At 40.8% G+C, this 27,443-nt stretch overlaps 1 protein-coding gene across 7 annotated transcripts in view; it reads left to right on the top strand.

Moving 5' to 3' along the window:
* Positions 1-27,443, top strand: part of MAST3 (microtubule associated serine/threonine kinase 3) — a 282,906-nt gene that overhangs the window by 42,853 nt on the left and 212,610 nt on the right. Inside the window, exon 1 of one of the 7 annotated variants that reach the window (XM_089670054.1) lies at positions 20,450-20,616. The exons of 4 other annotated variants lie outside the window; for them this stretch is intronic. In XM_089670054.1, coding sequence (XP_089526180.1) covers positions 20,570-20,616 — 47 coding nt within the window. In that variant the 5' untranslated portion in view covers positions 20,450-20,569. Of the gene's footprint in view, positions 1-20,449; positions 20,617-27,443 lie in introns of those variants that run through there. 2 more of the 7 variants (XM_089670048.1, XM_089670053.1) reach the window with 2 other exon arrangements.

The following is a 27,443-nucleotide window of genomic DNA, read 5'->3' as shown; positions in this document are numbered from 1 at the left end:
TATAGAAGTCAGTGGGAATAGGACACCCGTATAGAGTCCAGAATTCATTTGAGAAGCATTTGGCAAGTATTTCAGAAACATTTTATTCTGAAGGAATGGTTAATGTATCAAGCTGTTGACAGGTCTCACAGAAGCCTGTCAAGCACTTGTTAAACACATCTCAAATATGCTTCAGGGATTTGGTAAGCACCGATAAAAAAGCTTATGCCAATCTATGCTATGAGCTAGCTCTTAGGGACCATTTAGATTTATGCGAGTGTGTAGGGGTTAGGCAGGCGTGTAGCGTTAGGCAGGTGTGTGTTTTCTTTGTGTGCTGACATTCGTTATTGGCCAGAGTTTTCAATGTGTTTTTCATTTTAGGATTTGGAGTGGATAGAGTTAACAGCCCTTAACCAAGGCTTGTTAATATCTGTTGCCAAGTCATCAAAATGCATAATACGTGCATTTTGATGTGTCGTCATTGACTTCTACAGGTTGCTCTCAGAGCAATAAAAATGAGCAAGTCATATTCTTCAAAAAGCACTGCACTACAACAAAGATGCATCGATCTCTAGCTAAACATTTTTGTTTAGCTTTGGATAGAGTTGGGAATAGTACTAACCACTGTCATGTTTTACTGCTATCTATATCCCCACTGGAGAGATTTACCTGCTATGTTTTCCTGGTGACCAATTTAACTGTAAAAGAAAGTGATGGGAAATCCAACTTTGTTTGACAACTAAATAGGAGTTCATGGGAAAAAGGGACACCTGCTCTGGTAGCAACTGTTCAAGAATGGATTTACCTCATTTCAGAAAAATTTTGAAACCAAGATAGGAAATCTTCCCATTGGGACATGGACAGCAGAAAACCCTTACATGGGATGTTAACCATTTCCTACTTCATCTAAAACACCAAAAAATACATTATAGATTTTGATATTATTCTCACCTATGCATTTTAATGCACATTACTGTATGTATACAGGTCAGGCATTGTTTTAAATGCTGCTAGGTCACCTTTGTGTAATATGTTGATGTGTGTTATCCCTTTTTTTTATTCATTGACTCATGTTAAAGGGACTATTGATGACAATGGCAGTGCATGATTATTCTATACTGCACCTAAAAGGCATCAAAAGGCAAACATGTGAATTCAACTGAAAACTCTCAGATATGAAAGTCAGAGTTATAGTGCCGAAAAAAAATAATATAGAAAAAATATATATGTATTTTTTTTTAATTGTCTTGATTTTGCCAGGTATTTTGTAGTGTAAAATCAATGGCTTCAGTGTATTTAAATATTCAATAGCATGGCATGAAGATTGCCATCATTAAATATCAGTCTTGTGGTATTTTTCCCATTGATGTCATTGGCGATAAGTTACATCTTTACTGACCAGGTGGCAAGTCCACATAGCATTGGCAAAGCATAAAAAATCAGAGTACTCGTGGCGAATGTCCAGAATAAAAATAACAATAGTGTTCATGACCAGTAGACAATATAAAACAGTTTAATGGAACAATAAAAGCAAGAATCACCATAAGGATGTATCCATAAAAAATCAGAGTACTCGTGGTGAATGTCCAGAATAAAAAAACAATAGTGTTCATGACCAGCAGACAATATAAAACAGTTTAATGGAGCAATAAAAGCAAAAATCACCATAAGGATGTATCCATGAATAGATGTCACACAGGGATCGGTGAAAACCACAGACTGAAGGAATGATGGGAGCAGCTCTCTGTTTTGTAAAGGTAGCAATGGAGAGCGTGGATGGTGAGCTCTGTAGATGGAAGGTGAGAGAGCCACAATAGATGGTGTACAGGTGTCCAAGGCCAGCATCTAAAAGAAACCCCACAGAAGGGATGAGAGGAGCAGGATGGACCTCCTCGTTTGCCAGAGATCACGCACCAAAAGTGACGTCACGGCGCACCGGACGTGACCTCAGTGGAACACAAGGAAGCCAGGAACAACCATCAAAAACCCTCAGTAGGAAAGGGACAAATCACAACAAGTCACGGTTACCATGACAATGAGTTTTGCACGATATAGTGCTTTATTGCAGTCAATTGGTAACCGGGATAAGGAGGAATATATAATGAACGAGTAAAGTGGGGCGGGCCCCAGGGAAGGAGGGACCGGAAATTTAAAGGCACAAGTTTCCGGTCCCTCCTTTCCTGGGGCCCGCCCCACTTTACTAGTTCATTATATATTCCTCCTTATCCCGGTTACCAATTGACTGTGATAAAGCACTATATCGTGCAAAACACATCGTCATGGTAACCAGGACTTGTTGTGATTTGGTCTCCTTCCTACTGAGGATTTTCGATGGTTGTTCCTGGCTTCCTTGTGTTCCACTGAGGTCACTTCTGGTGTGCCGTGACATCACTTCCAGTGCACGATCTCTGGCAACCGAGGAGGTCCATCCTACTCCTCTGATCCCTCCTGTGGGGTTTCCTTTTAGACCGCAGGCCTTAGACACCTGTACACCATCTATTGTGGCTCTCTCACCTTCCATCTACAGAGCTCACCATCCAGGCTCTCCATTGCTACGTCTACAAAACAGTAAGCCGCTCCCATCATTCCTTCAGTCTATGGTTTGCACCGATCCCTGTGTGACATTCATTCATGGATACATCCTTATGGTGATTCTTGCTTTTATTGCTCCATTAAACTGTTTTATATTGTCTGCTGGTCATGAACACTAGTGTTTTTTATTCTGGACATTCGCCACGAGCGCTCTGATTTTTTATGCTTTTCTTTTGACTACACACTCACAATGGTCATTGAAGCAGCTGTGGGATTGCCTGCCTTTCCTTCACTCTTGTTTACCCGGTGCTGGTTGAGGGCATTAGTGCCTAGTTGTTTGTTTTTGCACATAGCATTGGTGCATGTCCAAGCAATCTTTACATAGCAACCTGATAATGTGGACACCTTCAAGGACAAAACGTAACAGAAACTTGCATACTCTTTTGTTTCCTTTTTATTGTGAGTTTTAGAAGTATACTGAAAGTAAGAATCATTTTCAGTCAAAGGCATGTACATATGTGGGAGGTGGGTAGTATGTTGGATTACATCATCTGCTGTGGCTAGTATTCTCCACAGAAGAGATGAGGTCAAGAAGTTTTTGCACCTATAGAATTAATTTTGTGAAAATTGATAAATATATTACATTTTGTGTTTATAGAAAAGGTGATTTAAAAAAAAACAAAGAGTCAAAAATCAATATCTATTTCTGAATATTTGGTTCTGCCTAGAGTTTATTTTAATTAGAACATAGCAAAAGCAATTATTCGTTAGTGAGTCTTCATCACTGTATATTCTCATTTGTATGCCTAGTTGTTGTGGTAACCAAGGCAGTACTATGAGATCAGCATCATTGGCATCCTGGGAATGGATTTTCTCTGCCGCAGAGATGGTTACTTCTCTGGAGAATCTGAAGAGTAGTATGCTGAAGAGCATGGCAGAAATCTATGTTCATTGCTGATTTGCCCCCCAGTTTTCCTCACATATGATATGCTCCATATTTGTTCACGGTATGGGTTACACAGACTAGTTTACATAGAAAACTACAGGTCACTGAAGAGGGACTTTAAAGATATACTTCAAATGCATTTGTTAATTTGCTAGTCAAGGAACAAAAACAGCCTATTTTTAAATTATCATCAAATTTAATATCCTCCCAAATTATCTTGAAATGTATTAAACTGTAATGTAGTCACTATAAGAACTGCTATAAACACAATTAGAAATATAGCTACACTGCACCTTCTTTTGGGGGAAAAGATATCACTATGACAACACTGAAATGATAAAAAGATTTCAGAAACCTTTTACCAGAGAGTTGTAAGAACATCTGTTCAGTCATATCGCTTTGTATAAATAGCTTATCAAATGGATTTCGCCTAGGTTGGGTACATGGAAATAACACCTTCATTGTCAATGGTTTCCTGAAGACACTATAGATCACTATTAGTGTTGTGGTTTTACAAACTAAATTAGGGTCATTACCTCACTAGCACTTGATTTTTAGTAAACCTGTACCAGCTTAAAATTTGGAAACTAACTGATTGGATGTGGTGGCTTGTTATGAGTAAGAGTCTGTGTCAATGGGCTCTTGTTCACACTAATTGGGAAGTCTATAGGAATGAAAAACCCTCTTGAAGTTAGTCAAATGAATAAGGTCAACTGAATGTACCTGTCAAATTCTGAATGACCTTAGAAACTTTGCGTACTGCATTCCCAGTGATGGGTGCCAGTGATTTTAATGTGTTCTACTCAACATTTTCAACTTGTAGGGAAGCTGAATGAGGATACCTCAACAACTACAAAACACAAGGATATACTTGCAAATCACCCTTACCCTCACCATAGCAGTGGCAGATGAACAAAATGTTCAATAGCGAAGTTTTGAGGCACCTGAGCCTAAGTAGGTAAGCTAAAGGGAGTTTGCATCATGGCTATAGCCAAAACATGTACACTCCAAAAGTATGAGAACCCACTTAAGTATGTGTTAATTTCCAAGCTCTCTGGAGCTTATGTAACTTAAATGCACTGCAAGGGTACATCTTTAAGTATAGTAGGAGTCCGGCTTTAAAGGAAACTTCTATTTGAAAGATTCAGAGAAAATATGAAAGATTCCATTACTTGCTGCTCATTCTAGAAATGCTAGTTCCTTGGATGGAATGTTGATCAAATGTACATTTCTTCTATGAATCATTAACCTGGAACAAATGTGTAGATCAGCAGTTCAGGTGTTACTTCTGTGTTACTCAGAAACTACTGGAACTAAAGACAGCCATGCGACTACATTTTTTTTCTGAGGAGGTCAGCAATGACAGCCTCAATATACAGGTATGATTTTAGTTTCATATTTAGAGTTAAAGGAATAGTTTCTGAAACTTAAAATTGCTCAAGGGACCTCACAACTCAACAGTACATACAGATTTTCCCTTAACATTACTGCCTGGCATTGGGGTCCTATATAAGGAAGTTACACTATGGGGTTAGGATTAATACCCAGGGTCACTCATTCACAGATTCACTTTTTGAGCTGTTTGGCAAATACACATCAATTATCTGCTTCTGAGGTCTGATTATCCACCATACCACCGCACTTCCATATCATGTTTTGGAGCACAGATTCCCCTCCCACCAACATGGATTACAAATGATGGTCCCCCGCCCATCCACTTTTCAGACAAGTATAGAATCAGTATCTCTTTTTGAAAGTCAGGTGTTAGGTTAAATGTTGGAGTTAATATTAAGTGTTAGGGATTTAAAGTAGTCAGGATTTAGTTCTTGTGTAGGCTTAAAGTAGAGTTCCACACAAAAGTGGAAGCTCCGTTTATCTGCCTCCTCCCCCCCCCCCCCCTGCTGCCACATTTGGCACCTTTTGGGGGTGGAGTGGGTACCTGGTTTTGATAGGTACCTGCTCCCACTTCCTGCTCAATTCAACACGATGGAAGTTCAGCTCCCCCTCCCCCCCCCCCCCGCAACCCTCTGGGACACTTCACAGGTCCCAGAAGACTGTGACCCATTCACAAAGCGCAGCATGCTCCCAACATGTGCAGTAGGAGACTGGCTGTGAAGCCACACTGCCGGTGTCCCTTAGTCAAGATGGTGCCGCCAGCACCCAATAGCCAATTGAAGAATCAGCTCGGGATGAGGACACCGCTAATATTAAAAGTCAGCAGCTACAGCATTTGTAGCTGCTGACTTTTAATTTTTTTGGGGGGGAGCGGAACTCCGCTTTAAGTTGAATTGACCTTGTTGCTGCAGGATAAAAACAAAAGTAAATACGTACTGATAGAAACACAGAGGCTGTTATTGCCATTGACCTACTTATAAAAAGGTAGAGGTCTAGCTATCTCTGGCTGCAATTTTTCTGAATCACTAGTCTGGAACAAGCATGTAGTTAATGAAGTCCAAAGAAACCCAGAACTTGTAATCTACAGTTGTGGCCAAAATTATTCAACCCCCAATGCTGTAAAGGGGTTTAGGGACTATAGTGTACATTTGGAATTGTATTCAGAATCAAATCCTACAAGGACGTTGTAACTACCCAAATGCAACTAAAATGACATCAATTGTTTATGTAATACAGTAGTAAATGGTTCTTATGTGGTTTCTTCATTGCCACAATTATTCAACCCCTTAAAGACTACCACTCTGAAGAACAGAGGTTCATACAGGTGCTTTCCATCAGGTATTGAAAACACCTGTGGATGTCACCGAGCAGCAATCAAGCATAATAAGCACCAATTAGGCAGCTTTAAAATGACTGTGATACTCAGCTCCTTCTAGACATTTACTGGTGTGGTTACAAACATGGTGAAGGCAAGAGAATGGTCCAGGAAGACAAGAGAAGAGGTGATTTCTCTTCACAGGAAGGGCAATGGCTATAAGAAGATTGCAAAGATGTTAAACATACCAAGAGACACCTTAGGAAGCATCATTCGCAAATTCAAGGCAAAGGGCACTGTTGAAACGCTACCTGGTCGTGGCAGAAAGAAGATGCTGACTTCGACTGCTGTGCGCTACCTGAAGCGTAGAGTGGAGAGAAGTCCCCGTGTGACTGCTGAGGAACTGAGAAAAGATTTGTCAGATGTGGGTACAGAAGTTTCAGCCCAGACAATAAGACGCACACTGCGTAATGAAGGCCTCCGTGCCAGAACTCCCAGGCGTACCCCCTTGCTGTCTCCAAAGAATAAGAAGAGTCGACTGCAGTATGCCAAAAGCCATGTGGACAAACCACAAAAGTTGTGGGATAGTGTTCTGTGGACTGATGAAACAAAATTAGAACTGTTTGGGCCCATGGATCAACGCTATGTTTGGAGGAGGAAGAACAAGGCCTATGATGAAAAGAACACCTTGCCTACTGTGAAGCATGGTGGAGGGTCAATCATGCTTTGGGGCTGTTTTGCTTCTGCAGGTACAGGGAAGCTTCAGCGTGTGCAAGGTACCATGAATTCTCTTCAGTACCAGGAGATATTGGATGGAAACGTGATGCAGTCCGTCACACACCTGAGGCTTGGGAGACGTTGGACCTTTCAACAGGACAATGATCCCAAGCATACCTCCAAGTCCACTAGAGCATGGTTGCAGAGGAAAGGCTGGAACATTTTGGAGTGGCCATCGCAGTCACCAGACTTAAATCCGATTGAGAACCTCTGGTGGGACTTAAAGAAAGCAGTTGCAGTGCGCAAGCCTAAGAATGTGACTGAACTGGAGGCCTTTGCCCATGAAGAATGGGCGAAGATACCCGTAGATCGCTGCAAGACACTTGTGTCAAGCTATGCTTCACGTTTAAAAGCTGTTATAACTGTAAAAGGATGCTGTACTAAGTACTAAGATTGAATGTCACTTGGGGGTTGAATAAAACTGATAATGCTGTGAGCACAGAAAAGACATTTGTGGTTATTTCATTATAACTGTTATGTTATATTTGTCTGACCTACAAGTGCCTCTTTAATGTAAATGTAAGCAAGATGACTGAATGATCAAAAGCAATGTCAAACTGGCCAAAACACTCAATTTCAGTGGGGGTTGAATAATTTTGGCCACAACTGTACATCCTTGTTACAGGTCAGTCGCTCATAAAGTACTGAAGCCTTTAACAGCGAGACATTTCCAAAAGGCGATCTTAGTGATGGCAGCCTGCATCAGTATGGGTTTCTTTTAATACACTGTTTTGTTCTATGGAAGGGGATATGCACAATCGTGGTGCAATGCTGTCTCGCCATCTGGGCTGACTTGCAGGCCTTGCACCAGGTGACCTTCTTGGCTCCTCTTTGCTAAGATTCACAAATAGCAAGAAGTGGCCGGTGTAGAAACAGCCAGATTTAGGCCACTCCTGGCAGCTGTATTGGCAGGGGTGGCAAAACACTTTCTTTTGATAACATGTACTTTGCTCACCAATAGATGTGTTCAGCTAGACTATGACTAGACAACAGTTTGTGTAGCTGTCTTAGCTGCCAACTAAACAGCCACACTGGACACACATACTGCATTCTCATTTCTGTTGTTGCCTATATTGCTGTTGTACAACCATAAAACGATGGTACTTATAGAAAATTGTTGACACTCTGCGTTTCCAAACTAAAGCATCCACCCACTCAGCAGTATCAGAATCGAGTGCTCTCCAGACTCCTAGTCTGCTTTGCACTAGCCAGAAATGATGTATTTGTAATGGATTTTACGCATAGAAATTTCAAGCCAAATGTTAGATATAGTTATTTACCTACTGATGGAGACTGTTAAAACAGTCAAAACCTGTTTTGGGGGATTTTTCCACAGGTTTTTAACCACGACTATACTATATCTCTGTTTAATCTTCTATGCACAACATGATTTAGCCAATTAAAAAATATATATACATATTTTTTTTTGTGAAAATACACTGAAAGCCATATCACAAAAAATATTGTCTATTTGAATGATATTTATAAGCATTTCCTCCTACTCTACATATGTGATCATTGTCCATCTGTTCTTCTGTTCTTAGCCAAAATGAGCAGTTTGATGATGTGGGCTCTGACACTTTTTTTTTTTTTTTCAAATCATAATCTGTTGAAACCATGTCATTTTAAGTTTATTGCCATATGATAAATTCAAAAGAAATAGCCAGAAGACATAGGTGGTTAGGAAGTTATCACTGTGGCCTGATATTGCTTTGGTTCATGCTTTGATTCCCAACCATTATGTTTTCTCCATGTTTGCATGATTTCTTCCCACAGTCCAAAAGCATACTGGTAGGTTATATAACTTTGACCCAAAATTGGCCATAGTATACTGGACTTTTCAGTTAGACATTAGACCATAAGCTATTTTTCAGGGACTTGCTTGGTTAAATATTCTCTGTAACATACTATAGAAAAAGTGTAAACACTATACAAAGAGGTAAAATAAATGCCAGATATCATAGAGATGGTACACCGACTTGTGATGTCACTTCATTAAAATTACTGCTGTGTTTATAGGACCACATATATAAATATAAAGCTACTTTCACCACAATAGATTTGAGAAAATGTGCCAAACGGTGCAATAAATAATTAAAAATACAAATTCAATATGCTTAGACATAGTAGAGAGGAATACAGTATAATAAAGAAAAGCTAATTGATGAAATAAATAAAATGTGAAAATATGAATAGAAGTGCAATTATTGGGAATAAAACAAAGCAGAATAATAATAATAATATCCATGGAGACTTTTGTTATTACAGATTTCAATATTCAGTACAAAAATTTGCAATAATTAAAGCTTAATGCCGGTCTTAGCCCCGTGCCAACATATCACACACACAAAAAAAAAGTAACCTTTTCCAAAGGGACACACTAGCTGATATTACTAAAACTGGTGCACACAGAATCTGGTGCAGCTGCACACGGTAACTAATCAGCTTCTAACTTCAGCTTGTTCAGGTAAGCTTTGATAATAAAACCTGGAAGCTAATTGGTTACTAAGCACTGCTGCACCAGATTCTGCGTACACCAGTTTATGTAAACTTCTCCACTGTGTCCTCATCCACTTTAAATGAGAAATAAAAGGCTAAACTTTTATTTTTCATTTTGGATAGAGTAAGGTGAGGGTTATAACCCGTCAGTTGTTTTTTTTGTGGCCATCTGTGTTCCATTTCAAAGATTTCCCTTCACTTTCTGTCACAGGAAGAGAGAGGAAATTCCTCCAAAGTGAGGAAATCCTGGGATGTCACCAGGGTTACCAGAACTAGTGTCCTCTTTACTACTGCCCTGGTGTCAACCCAACATTTGGGATTTTATTTTACTTTCACTTTTCACATTTGATGATAAAGGGGACACAAACAGAGGTAAAAACCTGACCAAAAAGAAAAAGAAAAACCTATCCAAAACTAAAATAAAAAGTTTTGCCTTTAGTTATACTTTAAGTTTCTCCAGGCATCAGCATTATTCTCTGCATGAATATATAGTGAATAAATGGCTTTCTGGTAATGCCTCTTTTAGGGGGATGGCCCATCATAGGCCCTATGATGCCCCACAGTCACAATAACTTCTCAGTCTTCTGAGTTGAGTAATATTAGGCAAAAAAAGTACTCTGGGGACAGCTATAGGTTCAAGGTGAGTATTGTAGCTTGATCTGATTTTAATTTTAAACTCTTATTGGGGCTAATTTGTTTTTTTTTTTTGCACTTGAGTTGACCTTTATAAAAAATATTGGCCTATATTGACTAGGGACCATTGTTATCGAAAACATATCCTTCAAGTAAAAAAAGATATGTATTTTGATAGAACTAGGTTACTGTATGTTGGGCTTGTAGGACTAGTAGGGTTAACAAGAAGGTAAGGATTAATTTTAGATCCATTGTCACTGAATATGGTTATGATATACAGCATTTTCTATCCTGTGAAACTAGAGATGTTGTGTACGGTGCAATGCCGCTATGTGGGTAAAACTACTAGGACTTTAGGTTAAATCATTATTTGGCATATAAATAACATTAAAAGGGGCAATATGATACATTTCTTTGTATTGTAGAAATTTATACAACAAAGATGTGAACTGCCTCAATTTTGGAGGAATTTAAAGTATAAGGGTTTGAATCTCAAAAGAGAAATCTGACAAGCAGAAACTTAATAGACATTTGACTAGTTAAAATTTTTAAAAAGTGTCACTGCACAGCAAGGAAAAAACACCTCTGACTAAGTTATATATTAAGCAGCTGAACACATAGGGATTAATTAGCAAAAAACACATGACAAAATGCAAATGTAAAACTGCAGCACTATAAGTGATACTCCCTAACACTCAAAAAATACTACAAACCAACATGTGTTGTAATAGAAACAAAATACAATATGTTAAACACATACATATATAAAAACTTCTGAAAATAAATTGTAAAACATTATGAGTGAGACGACCCAAACAAAGCAATTATTATTATTGTACAGGATTTATATAGCACCAATAGTTTGTGCAGCTCTTTACAACGTAAGGGCAGACAGTACAATTACAATACAAATGAATACAGGAGGATGTATTCTGCTCATTAGAGTTTATAATCTAAGAGGGAGGGTCGAGAGATACAAAAGTTAATAACTGTGGGGGATGGGCTGATGGACAAAATACATGTACAGTTGTTAGGTAGGGGCAGAGGCGGACTGACCATTTGGAAACTCGGGCTCTGCCCAAGGGCCCGAGGTCAGTAGGGGGCCCCATGAGATGCCCCTGGTACCTTTTTCATAGGCTTTTTTGAGTTTGGGCAAGGACACAGGGGCTCCATGATCCCCTATTGCCCGAGGGGCCCCATGAGTTGTCAGTCCGCCCCTGGGTAGGGGCAGGATAGGCCTCTCTGAACAGATGAGTTTTCAGGGATCGTCTAAAAGTGGACAGAGATGGAGATAGTCGGACACACTGGGGAAGGGAGTTCCAGAGGATGGGCTCTGGAGAAGTCCTGGAGGCGAGCATGGGAGCAGGTGACAAGGGCGCTAGAGAGCAGGAGGTCTTGGGACGAACAAAGCGAACAATTTGGTTGGTATTTTGAGCCCACCTTAGTGATGTAACTAGGGGCTGAGTTGTGAATGGCTTTATAAGTTGTTGTAAGTATCTTGAATTTTATTCGTTGGGTGAGCGGGACCAAGTGGAGGGACTGGCAAAGAGCGGTGGCAGATACTGAACATTTGGAAAGGTAGATGGGTCTGGCAGCAGCATTCAAGAAGGTTATTCTCAGTGAGGTGGTTGCTCAGCTGGTTGTAGACCAGGTGTTTAATGAGTTTGGAGGAAAAGGGGAGTAAGGAGATGGGTCATAGGTTGTTAAGACTGGTGGGGTTTAGTGAGGGCTTTTTAAGTATAAGGGTGACTAGTGCATGTTTTAGAGAATTGGGAAAGATGCCAGAAGATAAGGAGAGATTAAAGATGTGAGTTAGTAAGTGTAGGATAGAGCAAGAGAGTAACCGTAGCATTTGCGATGGAACAGGGTCCAGGGGGCACGTGGTTAGGTGGGTGTTAGAAAAATGTTTATCAATCTCGTCTATAGTAGTGGGGGTGAATGCGGGAATTAGTGATTGTCCCTGTGGATGTGCAGTGTTAAGTAGGGGAGGTATCTGCACGACAGAGATCTCCTCATGAATTGTATCGATTTTCTTTTTGAAGTGATTGGCGGTCTCCTGGGCAGTGAGTGAGTTAGTAGGTGGAGACAGTGGAGGATGAAGAAGAGAGTTGAAGGTAGAGAAGTGTTGACAGGGACTGGATGAGAAGGTGTTAATGAGAGTAATGAAATAGGTCTGCTTGGCAGTGTGAAAACAGGAATAGTATTTCTGGAGGGCAGATTTACAGTATCTCACAAAAGTGAGTACACCCCTCACATTTTTGTAAATATTTTATTCTATCTTTTCTTGTGACAACACTGAAGAAATGACACTTTGCTACAATGTAAAGTCGTAAGTGTACAACTTGAATAACAGTGTAAATTTGCTGTCCCCTCAAAATAACTTAACATACAGCCATTAATGTCTAAACCCATGACAACAAAGGAGTACACCCCTAAGCGAAAATGTACAAATTGGGCCCAAAGTGTCAATATTTTGTGTGGCCACCATTATTTTCCAGTACTGCCTTAACCCTCTTGGGCATGGAGTTCACCAGAGCTTCACAGGTTTCCACTGGAGTCCTCTTCCACTCCTCCATGACGACATCACGGAGCTGGTGGATGTTAGAGACCTTGCGCTCCTCCACCTTAAATTTGAGGATGCCCCACAGATGCTCACTAGGGTCTGGAGATTTGCTTGGTCAGTCCATCACCTTTACCTTCAACTTCTTTAGCAAGGCAGTGGTTGTCCTGGATGTGTGTTTCGGTTTGTTATCATGCTGGAATACTGACCTGCGGCCCAGTCTCCGAAGGGAGGGGATCATGCTCTGCTTCAGTATGTCACAGTACATGTTGGCATTCATGGTTCCCCCAATGAACTGTAGCTCCCCAATGCCAGCAGCACTCATGCAGCCCCAGACCATGACACTCCCACCACCATACTTGACTGCAGGCAAGACACACTTGTCTTAGTACTCCTCACCTGGTTGCCTCCACACACGCTTGACACCATCTGAACCAAATAAGTTTATGTTGGTCTCATCAGACCACAGGACATGGTTCCAGTAATCCATGTCCTTAGTCTGCTTGTCTTCAGCAAACTGTTTGAGGGCTTTCTTGTGCATTATCTTTAGAAGAGGCTTCCTTCTGGGACAACAGCCATGGAGACCAATTTGTTGCAGTGTGCGGCATATGGTCTGAGCACTGACAGGCTGACGCCCCCCACCCTTTCAACCTCTGCAGCAATGCTGGCAGCACTCATATGTCTATTTCCCAAAGACAACCTCTGGATATGACACTAAGCACGTGCACTCAACTTCTTTGGTCGACCATGGCGAGGTCTGTTCTGAGTGGAACCTGTCCTGTTAAATCGCTGTATGGTCTTGGCCACCATACTGCAGCTCAGTTTCAGGGTTTTGGCAATCTTCTTATAGCCTAGGCCATCTTTATGTAGAGCAACAATTCTTTTTTTCAGATCCTCAGAGAGTTCTTTGCACGAGCTGCCATGTTGAACTTCCAGTGACTAGTAAGAGAGAGTGAGAGCGATAACACCAAATTTAACACACCTGCTCCCCATTCACACGTGAGACCTTGTAACACTAACAAGTCACATGACCCCGGAGAGGGAAAATGGCTAATTGGGCCCAATTTGGACATTTTCACTTAGGGGTGTACACGCTGTGGGATGGAGAAGAGGGATGAAGGAAAGAGACTTTAAGCAGAGAAGACACAACTGTCAGAAGGAGTGGTAGAAAGCGCATGTTTACAGAGTACAAGGAGAACAGAATAGAGAGGTCACCTGCAACCTGTTTGGTGCTTTTGAATGCAGTTTGCTATGAATGCTCGGTTCATGCAATCGCAAGTGCAGATCCTGAAGTGCAAATCATTTGTTTAAAGAATTATTTCTAGAAAGAATGACTAAAAAAAAAAAACCCCAGCCATGTTCCCCCCAGCAAAGTGCTTCCCCATAAAGGCGACTTACAATTTACACTTACAATTTACAGGAGACTTACAATTCACTTGTAAGTCTCACTTATAGCACTGTTCATTTATGTTTGTATTTTGGCTAGTTGCTTTGAAATTCATGAATTCTTAATGTAGACACAGATTTAAATAGTTTTATTAGTAATAGTTGAGGTGGGGTGTTTTATATACTGTAGGTATTTTTTATTTAATGTTGCTCTCTTCACATCCTCTATAGGCTATGTGCCATGGGCTTCTTTTTGTATGGGAATAATGTTTATTGTAGTAATGTTTTTTACTAAAAATCATATATGCACTTTGATTTTAACTAATATGCAGATTTTGCTTTAGATTGTATTTTTCAGGATGGTAAGAGAAATATTGTGAGTAGTAGGAGGATTAGCAGTATTCTTGCACAACACCATCTTGCTTTACCTCTTGACAAGGACTAAGCATGGCGAAAAATTCCCAGAGATTGAGCAAGCCATGCAAGCTTTGTTGATGATGCAAGTACAGTTGCAAGAAAAAGTATGTGAACCCCTTGGGATTACGTGGAGTTTTGCATGAATTGGGCATAAAATGTGCTCTGAACGTCATCTAAGTCACAACAATAGAAGAACACAGTCTGCTGAACATAATACTGCACAAACATTAGATGTTCCCATGGTTTAATTGCACATAACATATAAACATTCCAAGTGCAGGGAGGAAAAAGTATGTGAACCTTTGGACTTAATAACTGGTTGACCCTCCTTTGGCAGCAATAACCTCAACCAAACGTTTCCTGTAGTTGCAGATCAGACCTGCACAATGATCTGGAGTAATTTTGGATTACTCCCTAGCTTAATGACTTCTCCCAGAGCTAATTGGAGCCAGGAGTGAGCCAACCTTGACTCCAATCAGTGTGATATTGGATTTGTTGCGGACAGCTGTCCTGCCCTTAAAAAAAACACACACCTTTTCTGTGTAGCAATATTCTTGGGATGTCTGGTGTGAATCGCTCTTTTAAGGTTATGCCACAGCATTTCAATCGGGTTGAGGTCAGGACTCTGACTGGGCCACTCCAGAAGGCGTATTCTGTGCTGTTCCAGCCATTGTTTTGTTGAACTACTTGTATGCTTTGGGTCATTGTCCTGTTGCATCACCCATCCTCTGCGGAGCTTCAGTTGGCGGACAGATGGTCGTACGTTTTCATGCAAAATGTCTTGATAAACTCTGGAATTCATTTTCCCATCAATGACAACAATCCGTCCAGGCCCTGAGGCAGCAAAGCAGCCCCAAACCATGATGCTCCCTCTGCCATGTTTTACAGTGGGGATGAGGTTTTGATGTTGGTGTGCTGTGCCTTTTTTTTCTCCACACATAGTGTTGTGTGTTCTTCCCAAACAACTCAATCTTGGTTTCATCTGTCCACAGTATATTTTGCCAGTAGTGCTGTGGAACATCCAGGTGCTCTTTTGCAAACTTCAAACGTGCTGCAATTTTCTTTTTGGACAGCAATGGCTTCCTCCGTGGTGTCCTCCCATGTACTCCATTGTTGTTTAATGTTTTCTTTATTGTAGATGTGTCAACAAAAATGTTAGCATGTGCCAGAGATTTCTGTAGGTCTTTAGCTGACACTCTGGGATTCTTCTTTACCTCATGCAGCATTCTGCGCTGTGCTCTTGCAGTCATTTTTACAGGACGACCACGCCTAGGGAGAGTAGCAACAGTGCTAAACTTTCTCCATTTGTAGACAGTCTGTCTTACCGTGGACACATGAACATCAAGGCTTTTGGAGATACTTTTGTAACCCTTTCCAGCTTCATGCAAGTCAACAATTCTTGATCGTAGGTCTTCTGAGAGCTCTTTTCTGCGAGGCATGGTTCACATCAGACAGTGCTTCTTGAAACCAGTAAACCCAAAACAGGTGTGTGTTTTTTAAGGGCAGGACAGCTGTCGGCAACACATCCAATATCATCACACTGATTGGAGTCAAGGTTGGCTCACTCCTGGCTCCAATTAGCTCTGGGAGAAGTCATTAAGCTAGGGCCTCACATACATTTTCCTCCCTGCACTGCGAATGTTTACATGTTATGTGCAATTAAACCATGGGAACATCTAATGTTTGTGTAGTATTATGTTCAGCAGACTGTGTTCTTCTATTGTTGTGACTTAGATGACGTCCAGAGCACATTTTATGCCCAATTCATGCAAAACTCCATGTAATCCCAAGGGGTTCACATACTTTTTCTTGCAACTGTATGAAGGGACAGCTCATTGCCAGCATGACTGAGCAGATATCTTATTTGGTATCGGTACCAGTGAATCGGTGTGCATGATCTTAGCAATGCTGGAAGAGCACATAGAAATGTTAGCGGTGAAATATTGGAGCATTAAATATTTTTATTAAAAGATGAATGCATCACTGGAGTTTTTTTCCTTTTCGCTTTCTTGGTTTACAGTTCAGTATATCCTACTACTTCTGGAGCATATGTATGAAGATATTTCTTAAAGTGGAACTTCAATCCCTCAGTCAACATTTACTATTTTGAATCCTTATGCTAGATAGAAAAGTATATCATATTTACTTATTTTAAACAGTTTTTATATATATACAATAATGTATGTTATATACACTTTTGAATTACAAAAGTGTTTGCACTTTGTGCACATTTACATGTGATTAAGCTTTTGGAAGAGAAGATGCATTCACATATGGACTGGTATGGACTTCCCCATATGATTTTGTTTGTTTTCTATTTAAATAGTTAGCACTGCTTTTTTGTTATTTTTTTTCATGTTCAAAGGCTGTTTTACCTAACTGTTGCCATTTCTTCTTTTTATTTCAGTAGTGCTTATTATGAAGAGCTAGGGCACATTATAAAGAAGTACAGTTTAATAGTTATATTGGTCAGTTGAGTTAACACCAGTCACTGCAGACAGGGCATGGCCATAATGTACAAGCCTCCATTCATATCTCAGAGTTTTGACAGGCAATTCCCAAAGCAGGACAACATTCAATACCAAAACAATCCATTTATCTGAATGGGAGAGCAAATTGTCACGTGTCATTTGAATTAAAAAAAAAATTACCAAGCATTTTTTTGGCTTTGTGAAGTTTAATGGAAATGACTAAAAAAATAAACTTTTGAAATATATATGTTTACATTCATTTTTCAGGAGCTCCCATTTAACAGACTATGTTGGCCCAAAGTATAATTCTGCACCTGTTTTCCAAGTTGCATGAAAAATGCACAAAATAATACTCATAAAATCACATAGCTATACTCAAGTGTGAATGGGTGCTTAGAGAAGAGATAAAAATGAGTTGAGGTGCAGTGCTTCCTTTGAGTCGTGTTTGTGTGCACGAATAGGATCCATTTTAGAATTCAGGTTTATTATGTCTCTTTATGGAGAAAAAAAGAACCAGACATAGGACATCTCTCTGCAATGCTGGTTTGCTGAGGTTGCTTCTAGATTACCTCCAAGGAAGTGTTTTCGTTTTCCAAGGTGGTGACTCTGGTGCTCCCTTGGACTAACATTTTTCCCTCCTCATGCACTTGAGAGATACTTCAACATGGGTTGTGGATGACTTAGAATCATCCCTTGTGGGATGTGCATTGAGGATGAATCTATTGCCTCTCTTACCATAGTTAGGGAATTCTGAGGAATTGCAAAACAGCTCTAACTCCAAGGTTCAGTTTGAAACAAGAGGAAATAAGTTCCTGTCATCCCTTGAGGTGGATACTTTGCTTTTTGAGTAAGCACCATCTTGGATTTTGGATCTCCTATTGGAGAAGGTGTTTGGAGGGCACACAAATGTTACAGAGCATGGTTTTCAGTTGCTCTTGCTCAGGTTCCTGGACATTCTTACTCTTTATCATGGGTGAAATTCCTTTGAAGGAGTGGTTGTTTTTGTGAGAGATGCCCAGGTGAGGAAGAGCTCAATGAGTTTGTCTTCTCGCACACCTATAGCCACAACCTACTGTAAACACAATGTTTAATACATCAAAGGTTGTCATATAAATCTGTTTGACTATCTTGGCTGTATTGGAAGAAAAAGTTATTACAAAAAGGTGGTTTCCAGAAAAAGCATAAACAATGTTCTAAAGGAGTATAACAGCTGTATCTTTCCAACAAAATTTTCTTTTTAGTTGAAGTGTTTGTTTCTAATGCTAAAATGCTTTTTCTTTCATTCCCTGCATTAAGGTGAAAAAATGTCCTCAGTCCATTTAGCAGTTTGCATGGTTTACATCTCTTCTCTCACCTCTACCTCTACTCACATGACATTTTCTGCATATTAATCCCATTATCAATAATCAGTAAGCAAAAGTAAAGACACTAAACTAAACATGTCATATATTGCAGTTTACCGGTCCTTAGATGCTAAATTCATTTTCTTTTTTATTCAAGCCTATTTTATTTTATTTTATTTTCACCTGTTACTTTTGTGAATACCATAGTTCCTTGCCTAGGGTAGCTACACTCATTCCAATGTATATTTGAAGGGAGCCATAGTTATCACCCAGGCTGGACGGTTTCTCAGTTTGTCCCCATTACAGTGGGCAGATTTTTCTTCAGGCTGGGGTCTATGTATAAGAGGGCGTTTACACTCTCCAAATACCTTGAACCAAATGAAACCAAATAAAAAAATCCAAGCTAAATTACTGCCTGTGCAGAATCATAATACCAGTCACATATTACCAAAAAGTGAAATACAAATATAGTGAAACCTTATGTACACCTGCACAATATAGGTGCATTGCAATATTTTTGTAGCTGCCCCTTTAAGAGTGCCTGGTGGTGCTCCTAGTTGTGAAAATGAAACTATAAGTGGGCGCTTACACTCCCCATAGACACCCCACACTCAATCTTCAAATGCCATGAACCAAAATAACATAAACAATAAATGGTGCTACATGCAGTCCAACACCAATATGGAAATACTGTTTCTGTGCCACCCAATCTTCCCAAAGTGCTTCACCTCCTGTGTCACCACAATGCACTCACCAAAGATCCATGACCCTCTTATTTAAAAGAAAAGGTCATAAAGCACTGTTTTCCCCAGATGCTCTCCAACTGCTGTTCCTCATTTTTCCTCCAATCATCACTTGTCCTACGTAACCGAAGTCTCTCTATCAATGTCACCCAAGGACCACAAAGACAGAATCTCTCATTCTGCAGTATTTAATTAAGACTTGGCAATAAAAAGTATTAACATTTTTAACTACCATGTAATATAGATGAACAAAGGCAGACATGTTAGAAGTCCAGCCTATGTGACAACTGAGACTCCCTCTATAGAGGGGAAGTGAGTGCAGCCACAAAGGCAGGAAGCTTGCTATTTGAAAGATTACCAGGTAAAAATAAAGAAACAAACTGGAGGCATTAGCAAGACTGATTTTTCCAGAAGTAAGTAGGTTGTTGGAAATCTTTTCATATTGGGATAAATTTTACATTAAGAAATGGGATATTGCTGTAATGCAGAGAGCCCCTGGATTTTATTTTGTTATATTAATTTTAATAGTTATATTTTTATATTAATGTTTGCCTATCGTTGCTCCTAATATTGTTTTTTTAAAGAGGGAAAACCTAAAAGAGTTGGGAAGAGCAACAAGCAGGGCCTTGCTACCGATCTGCAAAACCTAAAATAAAAACAAACAGTTCTCAAACATGCTAAACGCATACTACTGATAGCCAGGGCTTTTTTCTCAGAAAATAGGTGCAGGAACGCAGACAGGAATACAGAACCAAGTATCATTTTGTGCTGCTAAGTAATTTGTAGACTAAAGGTAACATAAAAAATCTGTAAAATAGATCCACTGCTCCCAGCAACAAAAGCACCTCGAGGAAGAAAATACCTCCCCAGCAACAATAGACCCACTCCAGCAACAACTGATCTCCAAGTAGCCAGCAGCAACGGACCCCTCCCTGAACAGTAGATCCCTCCCAGCAACAATTGACCCTTCAGCAACAATAGACTCCATCCCCCATCAAGATATCCCCCCCTCCCCAGCAACAACAGATCCCCCAGCAGCCAGCATCAATCTCCTGCACACCCCAGCACCCCTTGCCGCTACATACATTCAGTGCTGGAGGGGCCGTTCCCCCCGCTGAAAAAAAGCCCTGCTGATACCGAACAGGTCATAAGCATATTATACATATAAAACAAAACTATAAATAGTATATCAGTCATCTACAGTTTCTTAAATTTTGAGAAGATCAGGAATTTCATACTACATGGTTAACGTACCCAGTGAACACACCGATTGAACGAAAAACAATGCTTGTTTGCTAATTAATTTGTGCCAAATGAAGTATTTACATGGGGAAAAGGGGTCATCTCAACACAGATAAGACAAGCAATGATTGGATAACCCACATACACATCACTCTGTATATTTGCATTACTCAGTCTTTACACACACATGCTCCCTCCCTCTGCTCTCTCCCTCCCCAATGACCAGCTGTGCCTAGTACACTTATTATAGCTGGCTGTGCTGATAACATAAGCGAAAGAGCAGGAAAGGGAGTGAGACTGCAAGGAAGAAAAAAATCATCTGAAAACAGCCATGAAATCAAGAAGAGACAGACTGAAAATCCCTTCGTTGACGTTAGAGTGAGTATCTACATATGTCTAGAATTTCCTTTGGCTAGCTGGGGGGTACTCCTGCACATTGGATTAATGGATACATGGAGATAGATTCATGTTTTTTTGGTTAGGGTATAGGAAATCAAACAGCTGTTGCAGGCTAGTCTAGCATTTATTCAAATGGTGCAATCTCTAGGTACTGTAAACTGGGTCGCATGTAAAATGGAGATTTTTGTCTGGCATTTGAAACATGACTGTAGGTTTAAAACCACAAGAAACGATCTGTTTTTCTTCTGACTGACAGCAGCTAAAGCAAAACAGTCAGACATGGCAAATGAGTATGTGTCTGTCTTTGACATTCGTTGAATAGATCATTTTAATTTACCACTGGGGCAGACAGCCCTTTATGATCAGGTTTACCTTGAAAATTGCTTCACAGGGGTAAGCCTTTTTTGACAGATGACAAGTAAACAATATAGTTCTCAACATCACATGTGATAACTAACGCCAACTGAACACTGTGGAAGGCTTCTTAAAAAATGCTGACTATATAAATTTATTTGTACAGATATAAAAACTAAAAGCTGGCCGAACATGGATCTGGTTTTTTTTTTTTTCTTGATTAGTTTGTGGATTCCCTCAAAGTCCCCCAAAGTCCCAAATGGGCTTGTCAGATCAATCAGGATCTCCTTCATCTGTCAGGTTACCTTCTCTTGTCAAGTTGTCTTGGATTAAATTTGTACCACTCAATTGCTCACATTTAAAGGAGCACTCCTTTCTTTGATTAAACAGACTGTCAGTCTCTTCCATTTAAAAAACCTATGTAACTAAAACAAAATTTGCAAATCCTTTCGGATGTATAATTTGATAACGACAGACACATTCTTACAAATGCCATGGTGGTACTGAAAGGTAATATAAATATTTAGAAGCTGTTTAAAAAAAATGCGTATTTTATTTTTTTCTTACACAAATGTTTATTGGAAAAGCACTAATTATTTTAATTGCATCAAAATTTTACCTTGTTTCAAAATATAAATCAGCATAATTATAATGGCCTATAACTGTGTTTGCTGTAATGTTTACTGGCCATTTTTATAACAATTTTTTTCAAACTGCTTACCCATTTTTTTTGCAATCTTTTTGTATTGTTTTGGTAAAATATAAAAAACAAGAGATAGGGCAGGGCAAAGATAAAAAAAATACAATAAGGCACATATGGCATACACAATTTGTATAACAGCAAGGACATATTCATAAGGGAACTTTTTACCACAATTTTTAGGAAGTTATTATTTTCCAACAGTGCCCATAGCAACAGGTTAGATTTGATTGGTTTCATTTGAGAAACTCAAAAGGATTTTTCTTACCCCACATTTTGAAAATAAGCATTTTTTTGCCACCTGTATATGTTTTGGATTACTACTGCTGTCAACAGTATCTGAAAAAGTTCTTTGTGCTGCCCCATAGCAATTTTCCTTGGATGTTGACAGTTGGAAAAGACAACAAAGGAACTGATGAACTGCTATGGGGCTTGCACAGATTGTTTTTTTCAGTAATAACTATGTCGTGAGTAAGCACATCTGTACGTTTTCACTTTATGTGTGTATGTTTGTTTACTAGCGCTTTGACAGCATATGTATTTTCAGCCTCCATTTACGTGTATGTGTTCTCATTGTATATTAGACAAGTCTGATTTTTGTTATAAATCTAAGTCTAGAACAATAAATACTGTAAACAGGGCAGAGAAAGGCATAGTTACAGCTTAAATTGGATCTTAAAACATGCAGTGAAAGAGGATCTTACTGCAGCGGTACAGATGGGGTTACCATGGAGACAGAATCTTCCATCCTGGAAAACACCCTTCCATTTATAACTCAGCCTAATACAATCACCTTTACAAATATCACACACTGTCTCACAGTAAAATCTCATGCTATCAGGTTCCATTGCACATCTTTAAAAATCCATAAACATAAAAAATGTTATGTTTTTTGTTATGCCAGATTTGACACATTTATATTGAGTATAATTATATTCCAAAAAATAATTTTCAGTTTACTATCAGCATCAAACCTGATTGTCACAAAAATCTATGCAGTCATGTCAACCCTATAATCCAGGGATTCTCCCTGTTTTTTTTTCTTTTATCCCTCTCACTCTGTCACCCCGTATGACATACAAGTTTACCTTGATTCCTCTCTTTCACCAAACATCTGACCCAGCCCATCTCCCCTGCACAGCTGCCAGGTGACCTGTATTTTGCAGGACAGCCATGATATGCTCATGTAAAATGTATAAATGTGTACTTTGCTGTTTTGGTTACTGTTTCTAAAAGGTTAACAAAATTTACTAATGGACGTTGCATAGTACTACTATCTTTTTCTGGATATAAATCTCTGTTTTTGTGCTTTGTATGTCTGCTGTTTTGTATTTTGTAGTATCTTTTCCTTTTCTTGAAGTAGGGATGTTGTACAGTACTGTTTTATGCTGCATATAATTCTATGTTTTTGTTCTTTGTATGTTTGCTGTTTTGTATTTTGTAGTATCTTTTCCTATTCTTGAAGTAGGGATGTTGTACAGTACTGTTTCTCTTATACTGTATGCTGGATATAATTCTCTGTTTTTGTTCTTTGTATGTCTGCTGTTTTGTATTTTGTAGTATCTCTTCCTATTCTCGAAGTAGGGATGTTGTACAGTACTGTTTCTCTTATACTGTATGCTGGATATAATTCTCTGTTTTTGTTTTTTGTATGTTTGCTGTTTTGTATTTTGTAGTATCTCTTCCTATGCTCGAAGTAGGGATGTTGTACAGTACTGTTTTTCGTATGCTGAATGTAATTCTTGGTATTTATTCTGTTTATATGAATGGATGGTGCACATTGGAACTTCTCTTGTCCAGTATGATGAGTGTTGTTTTTTGTATCTTATTAATCTTTATGTTTGGATGCTGCACAGTTGCATTTTCCTTGTCCTACTGGGTGTGATTCTCAGTATCTAATCTTATCTTGTATGGATAGAGACTGCATAGTAACATTGTATGCTGGGTGTTAAACTATCCATAGATGGGTAAAAAATCGGCCAGGTCAGCATGAAGCAGCCAAATTTCGATCCTTCTATGGCCGCTCCTGCTTGAGAGAAGTTGATCTAATGATCAGCTTCTCACGAACAGAAATGTTCAGCTTCTGTTGAACGGGAGTCCCCGCTGTCAGAATACAGTAGCACAGTGGGGATAATTGCAGCATCCACCTTTGCTTGTGTGCATGGGAGATTCCATTTTTTTGGGTTTTTTTATCAGTTAGCTGGCTGATTTGAAAAAAAAACAATCCATATATGGCCAGCTAAATTCTGAGCATGGGTACCTTCTCTGTGTCTGTTATAATTCTGTCTGTGTGGATGCTATACTGTACTACTTCTTCTGTTGTTCTCTATGTCTACAATTACACTACATAGTACCATTTCTCTTGCATCCTAAAAATGATTCTTCGCATCTGTTCTGATTTCTAAGTGCACCACTTTGTCTGTTCCATGCCTTCTTTTTTTTCTTTTTTTACTGTGTGTATTTTGTAAGTCCCCGCTTGAAGCCACACCCCTTAAATAATTTAGCCTCAACCAGTTTTTTGCCACCGCACCTGCCGCTTCTTTATCATCCTATAAACTGTTCTCCCAGGTTGACATCTCTGGTCTCTGTTGATCCTGAATACTGCTTATTTTATCATCTATTAATTATTTATTTCTAAAATGACCTTACACTTAGTAGTGAAGAATAGGACTACTTAGACCCTCTGTTATATAGTAACAGATACTTGGGGGGATAAACAACCCAGATACATACATGCTTTACAAAAGAGTATGAAAGCATATTTAATTATGACATGTCTACTAAAAACTCACACCATGCTTTTAAAATACACTCTATAAACCCAACGTATTTCTATGCCAAATTAAAGTATAACCTCACTTTTTGATGCACTTTTAATGATGTTATCCTTTTTTATTATTATTATTATACAGTATTTATATAGCGCTAAAAGGTTTGCTCAGCGCTGTACATTATAGTGGGGGACAGAACATGTTACAGTACAGTAACAAAACACGAGGGATTCAAGGGCCCTGCTCTTTCGAGCTTACAATCTAAGAGGGAGGGGATAGTGGTACAGGAGGAATTGGCTGTGGGGGATGGAGTGGTAGGAGGAGTGGAGGAGATCGGCTGTTAGGTGAGGGCGGGGTAGGCTTCCCTGAAGAGATGGGTTTTCAGGGTGCGCCTAAAGGTGAGGAGGGTAGGTGACAGTCTGATGGATTGGGGTAGTGAGTTCCAGAGGATGGGGGAAGTCCTGGAGAAGTCCTGCAGTCAGGCGTGGGAGGTGGAGACCAGGGAGCTAGAAAGTAGGAGGTCTTGTGAGGAGCGAAGATTACAGGTTGGGTGGTATTTGGGTATCAGGTCGGTGAGGTAGTTTGGGGCAGCGTTATGAATGGCTTTGTATGTCTGTGTTAGTAGTTTGAATTTAATGCGTTGGGCAATCGGAAGCCAGTGGAGGGAATGACAGAGGGGGGTGGCAGAAGCGGAGCAGTTGGTAAAGTGGATGAGTCTGGCCGCTGAGTTCAGGATAGACTGAAGCGGGGATAGTATGCGATGAGGTAGGCCAGTGAGAAGAGAGTTGCAGTAGTCCAGACGTGAGATAATAAGGGAGTGAATGAGTTGTTTAGTAGTGTCTGGGGTTAGGAATGAATGTATTTTGGAGATGTTGCGGAGATGGAGCCTGCATGAGTTTGCCAACGATTGGACATGGGGTTGGAAGGACAGGTTTGAGTCTAGAGTGACACCTAGGACTTAGGCTTGTGGGGTGGGACTGATGGTGGCGTTGTTGGTCGTGATGGAGAGGGTGGAGGGGGGGGCACGGGCGGGGGGAAAATCAGGAGCTCGGTTTTGGAAAGGTTCAATTTGAGGAAATGGAGCGACATCCAGTCTGATATGTCATTCAGTAGGTGGGTGATACGGGCGGAGACTGAAGGGGTGAAGCGAGGGGTGGAGAGGTAAATTTGCGTGTCATCAGCGTAGAGGTGATAGTTGAAGCCGTGGGAGTGTATCAGTTTGCCGAGGGAGGAGGTGTCGATGGAAAAGAGAAGGGGCCCGAGGACTGAGCCTTTGGGGACCCCAACAGAGAGGGGGAGAGAGGGGGAGGTGGTAGCGTTATAGGTAACACTGAAGGAGCATTGGGATAGATAGGAGGAGAGCCAGGAGAGAGCGGACTCTCTGATGCCGAGGGAGTGTAGTTTGTTAAAGAGGAGGGGGTGGTCGACTGTGTCGAAGGCCGCGGAAAGGTCGAGGAGTAAGAGGACTGAGTAGTGGTCATGAGCTTTGGTGGTTAGCAGGTCATTAGTGATTTTGAGTAGGGCGGTTTCGGTGGAGTGTAGGGGACGGAAGCCAGACTGTAGTGGATCGAGGAGGTTGTTGTCAGTGAGGTGGGTGCATAGGCAATTGTAGACTAAGCGCTCAAGGAGCTTGGAAGTAAATGGCAGCAGGGAGATGGGTCTAAGGTTGTTCAGGTCGGTGGGTTCCAGGGAGGGTTTTTTGAGTATGGGGGTGATGTGCGCGTACTTTAGGGGGGAGGGGAATGCGCCAGTAGAGAGGGAGAGATTGAAGATGTGGGTGAGGGAGCGTAGGATGGAGGAGGAGGGTGACCGGAGGAGTTGTGTGGGGACAGGGTCAAGGGGGCAAGTGGTGAGGCGGGCTTCTGAGAAGACCTTAGTGATCTCCTCAGTGGTAGCAAGGCTGAAGGAGTGAAGTGTTGGGGAGGTTATAGTGTGCGGGACGTTAGGTGTGGTGGGGGGTAGGGCGGTTGTGAGGTCAGAGGAGGGGAGAGTTGGTGGGGTTATGGTGGGAGGGAGGCTAGGCGGGGAGGTAGGTTGAGCATTGGCGATGTCCTTACGGATTGCGTCGATCTTATTTTGGAAGTGATTGGCAATCTTGTGGGCGGTGAGTGAGGTACTGGGTGGGGGTGGGGGGGGAGAGAGTAGGGAGTTGAAAGTGGAGAAGAGCCGGTGAGGACAGGTGGAGATAGTGTTGATGAGGGTTACGAAGTAGGCTTGTTTGGAGGCATGGAGGGAGGAGGTGTAGGTGAGGAAGGCAGATTTGTAGAGGGAGAACGCACGAGGCGATCTGGTTTTGCGCCATAATCGCTCCAGCGCACGACTGCGTTGTTTAAGATTTTTAGTGTGGTCGTTCTGCCAGGGTTGAAGCAGCCAGGGTCTAATGATACGTGTGGTTAGGGGTGGTAAGGAGTCTAAGGCAGCTGACAGTGAGTCATTGTACGCAGTAGTGGCCAGGTCAGGGCATGACAGTGGAAGGATACTGTCGTACAGATGGTCAGCTGCAGAGTGGAGAGGGGCTGGGTTCAGGTTGCAGAGGTTACGACTGGTGATGGTTTGACGTTTGGGGGAGGAGGCGTTATAGGACGGGGACACGGAGAACGTAATGAGGTTGTGGTCAGAGAGAGGGAAAGGGGTGTTTGTGAGGTTGTGGAGGGTGCAGAGATGGGAGAAAACGAGGTCCAGGGTGTTCCCATTGGTGTGGGTGGAGGACTGTGTGCACTGTGTGAGTGCAAAAGAAGAGGTTAAGTGGAGGAGTTGGGATGTAGCCGGATTGTTGACATTGATAGGGATATTAAAGTCTCCAAGGATGATGGTGGGTAGCTCAGAGGAGAGGAAGAAGGGCAGCCAGGCGGAAAAGTCGTCAAGGAAGCGGGATACGGATCCAGGAGGCCGATAGATTACTGCAATCCTCAGAGGGGTGGGAGAGAAGAGTCGGATGCAGTGGGCCTCGAAGGAGGAGAAGGATAGAGAGGGGGGGTTTG

This window comes from Staurois parvus, unplaced genomic scaffold, assembly GCF_062004578.1.
Source record: "Staurois parvus isolate SC_StPar_1 unplaced genomic scaffold, SC_StPar_1.0 ptg000086l, whole genome shotgun sequence".
Classification (NCBI taxonomy): Eukaryota; Metazoa; Chordata; class Amphibia; order Anura; family Ranidae; genus Staurois; species Staurois parvus.
Note: the sequence above shows the minus strand (reverse complement) of the source record. Positions and strands in the feature narration are given on the sequence as shown.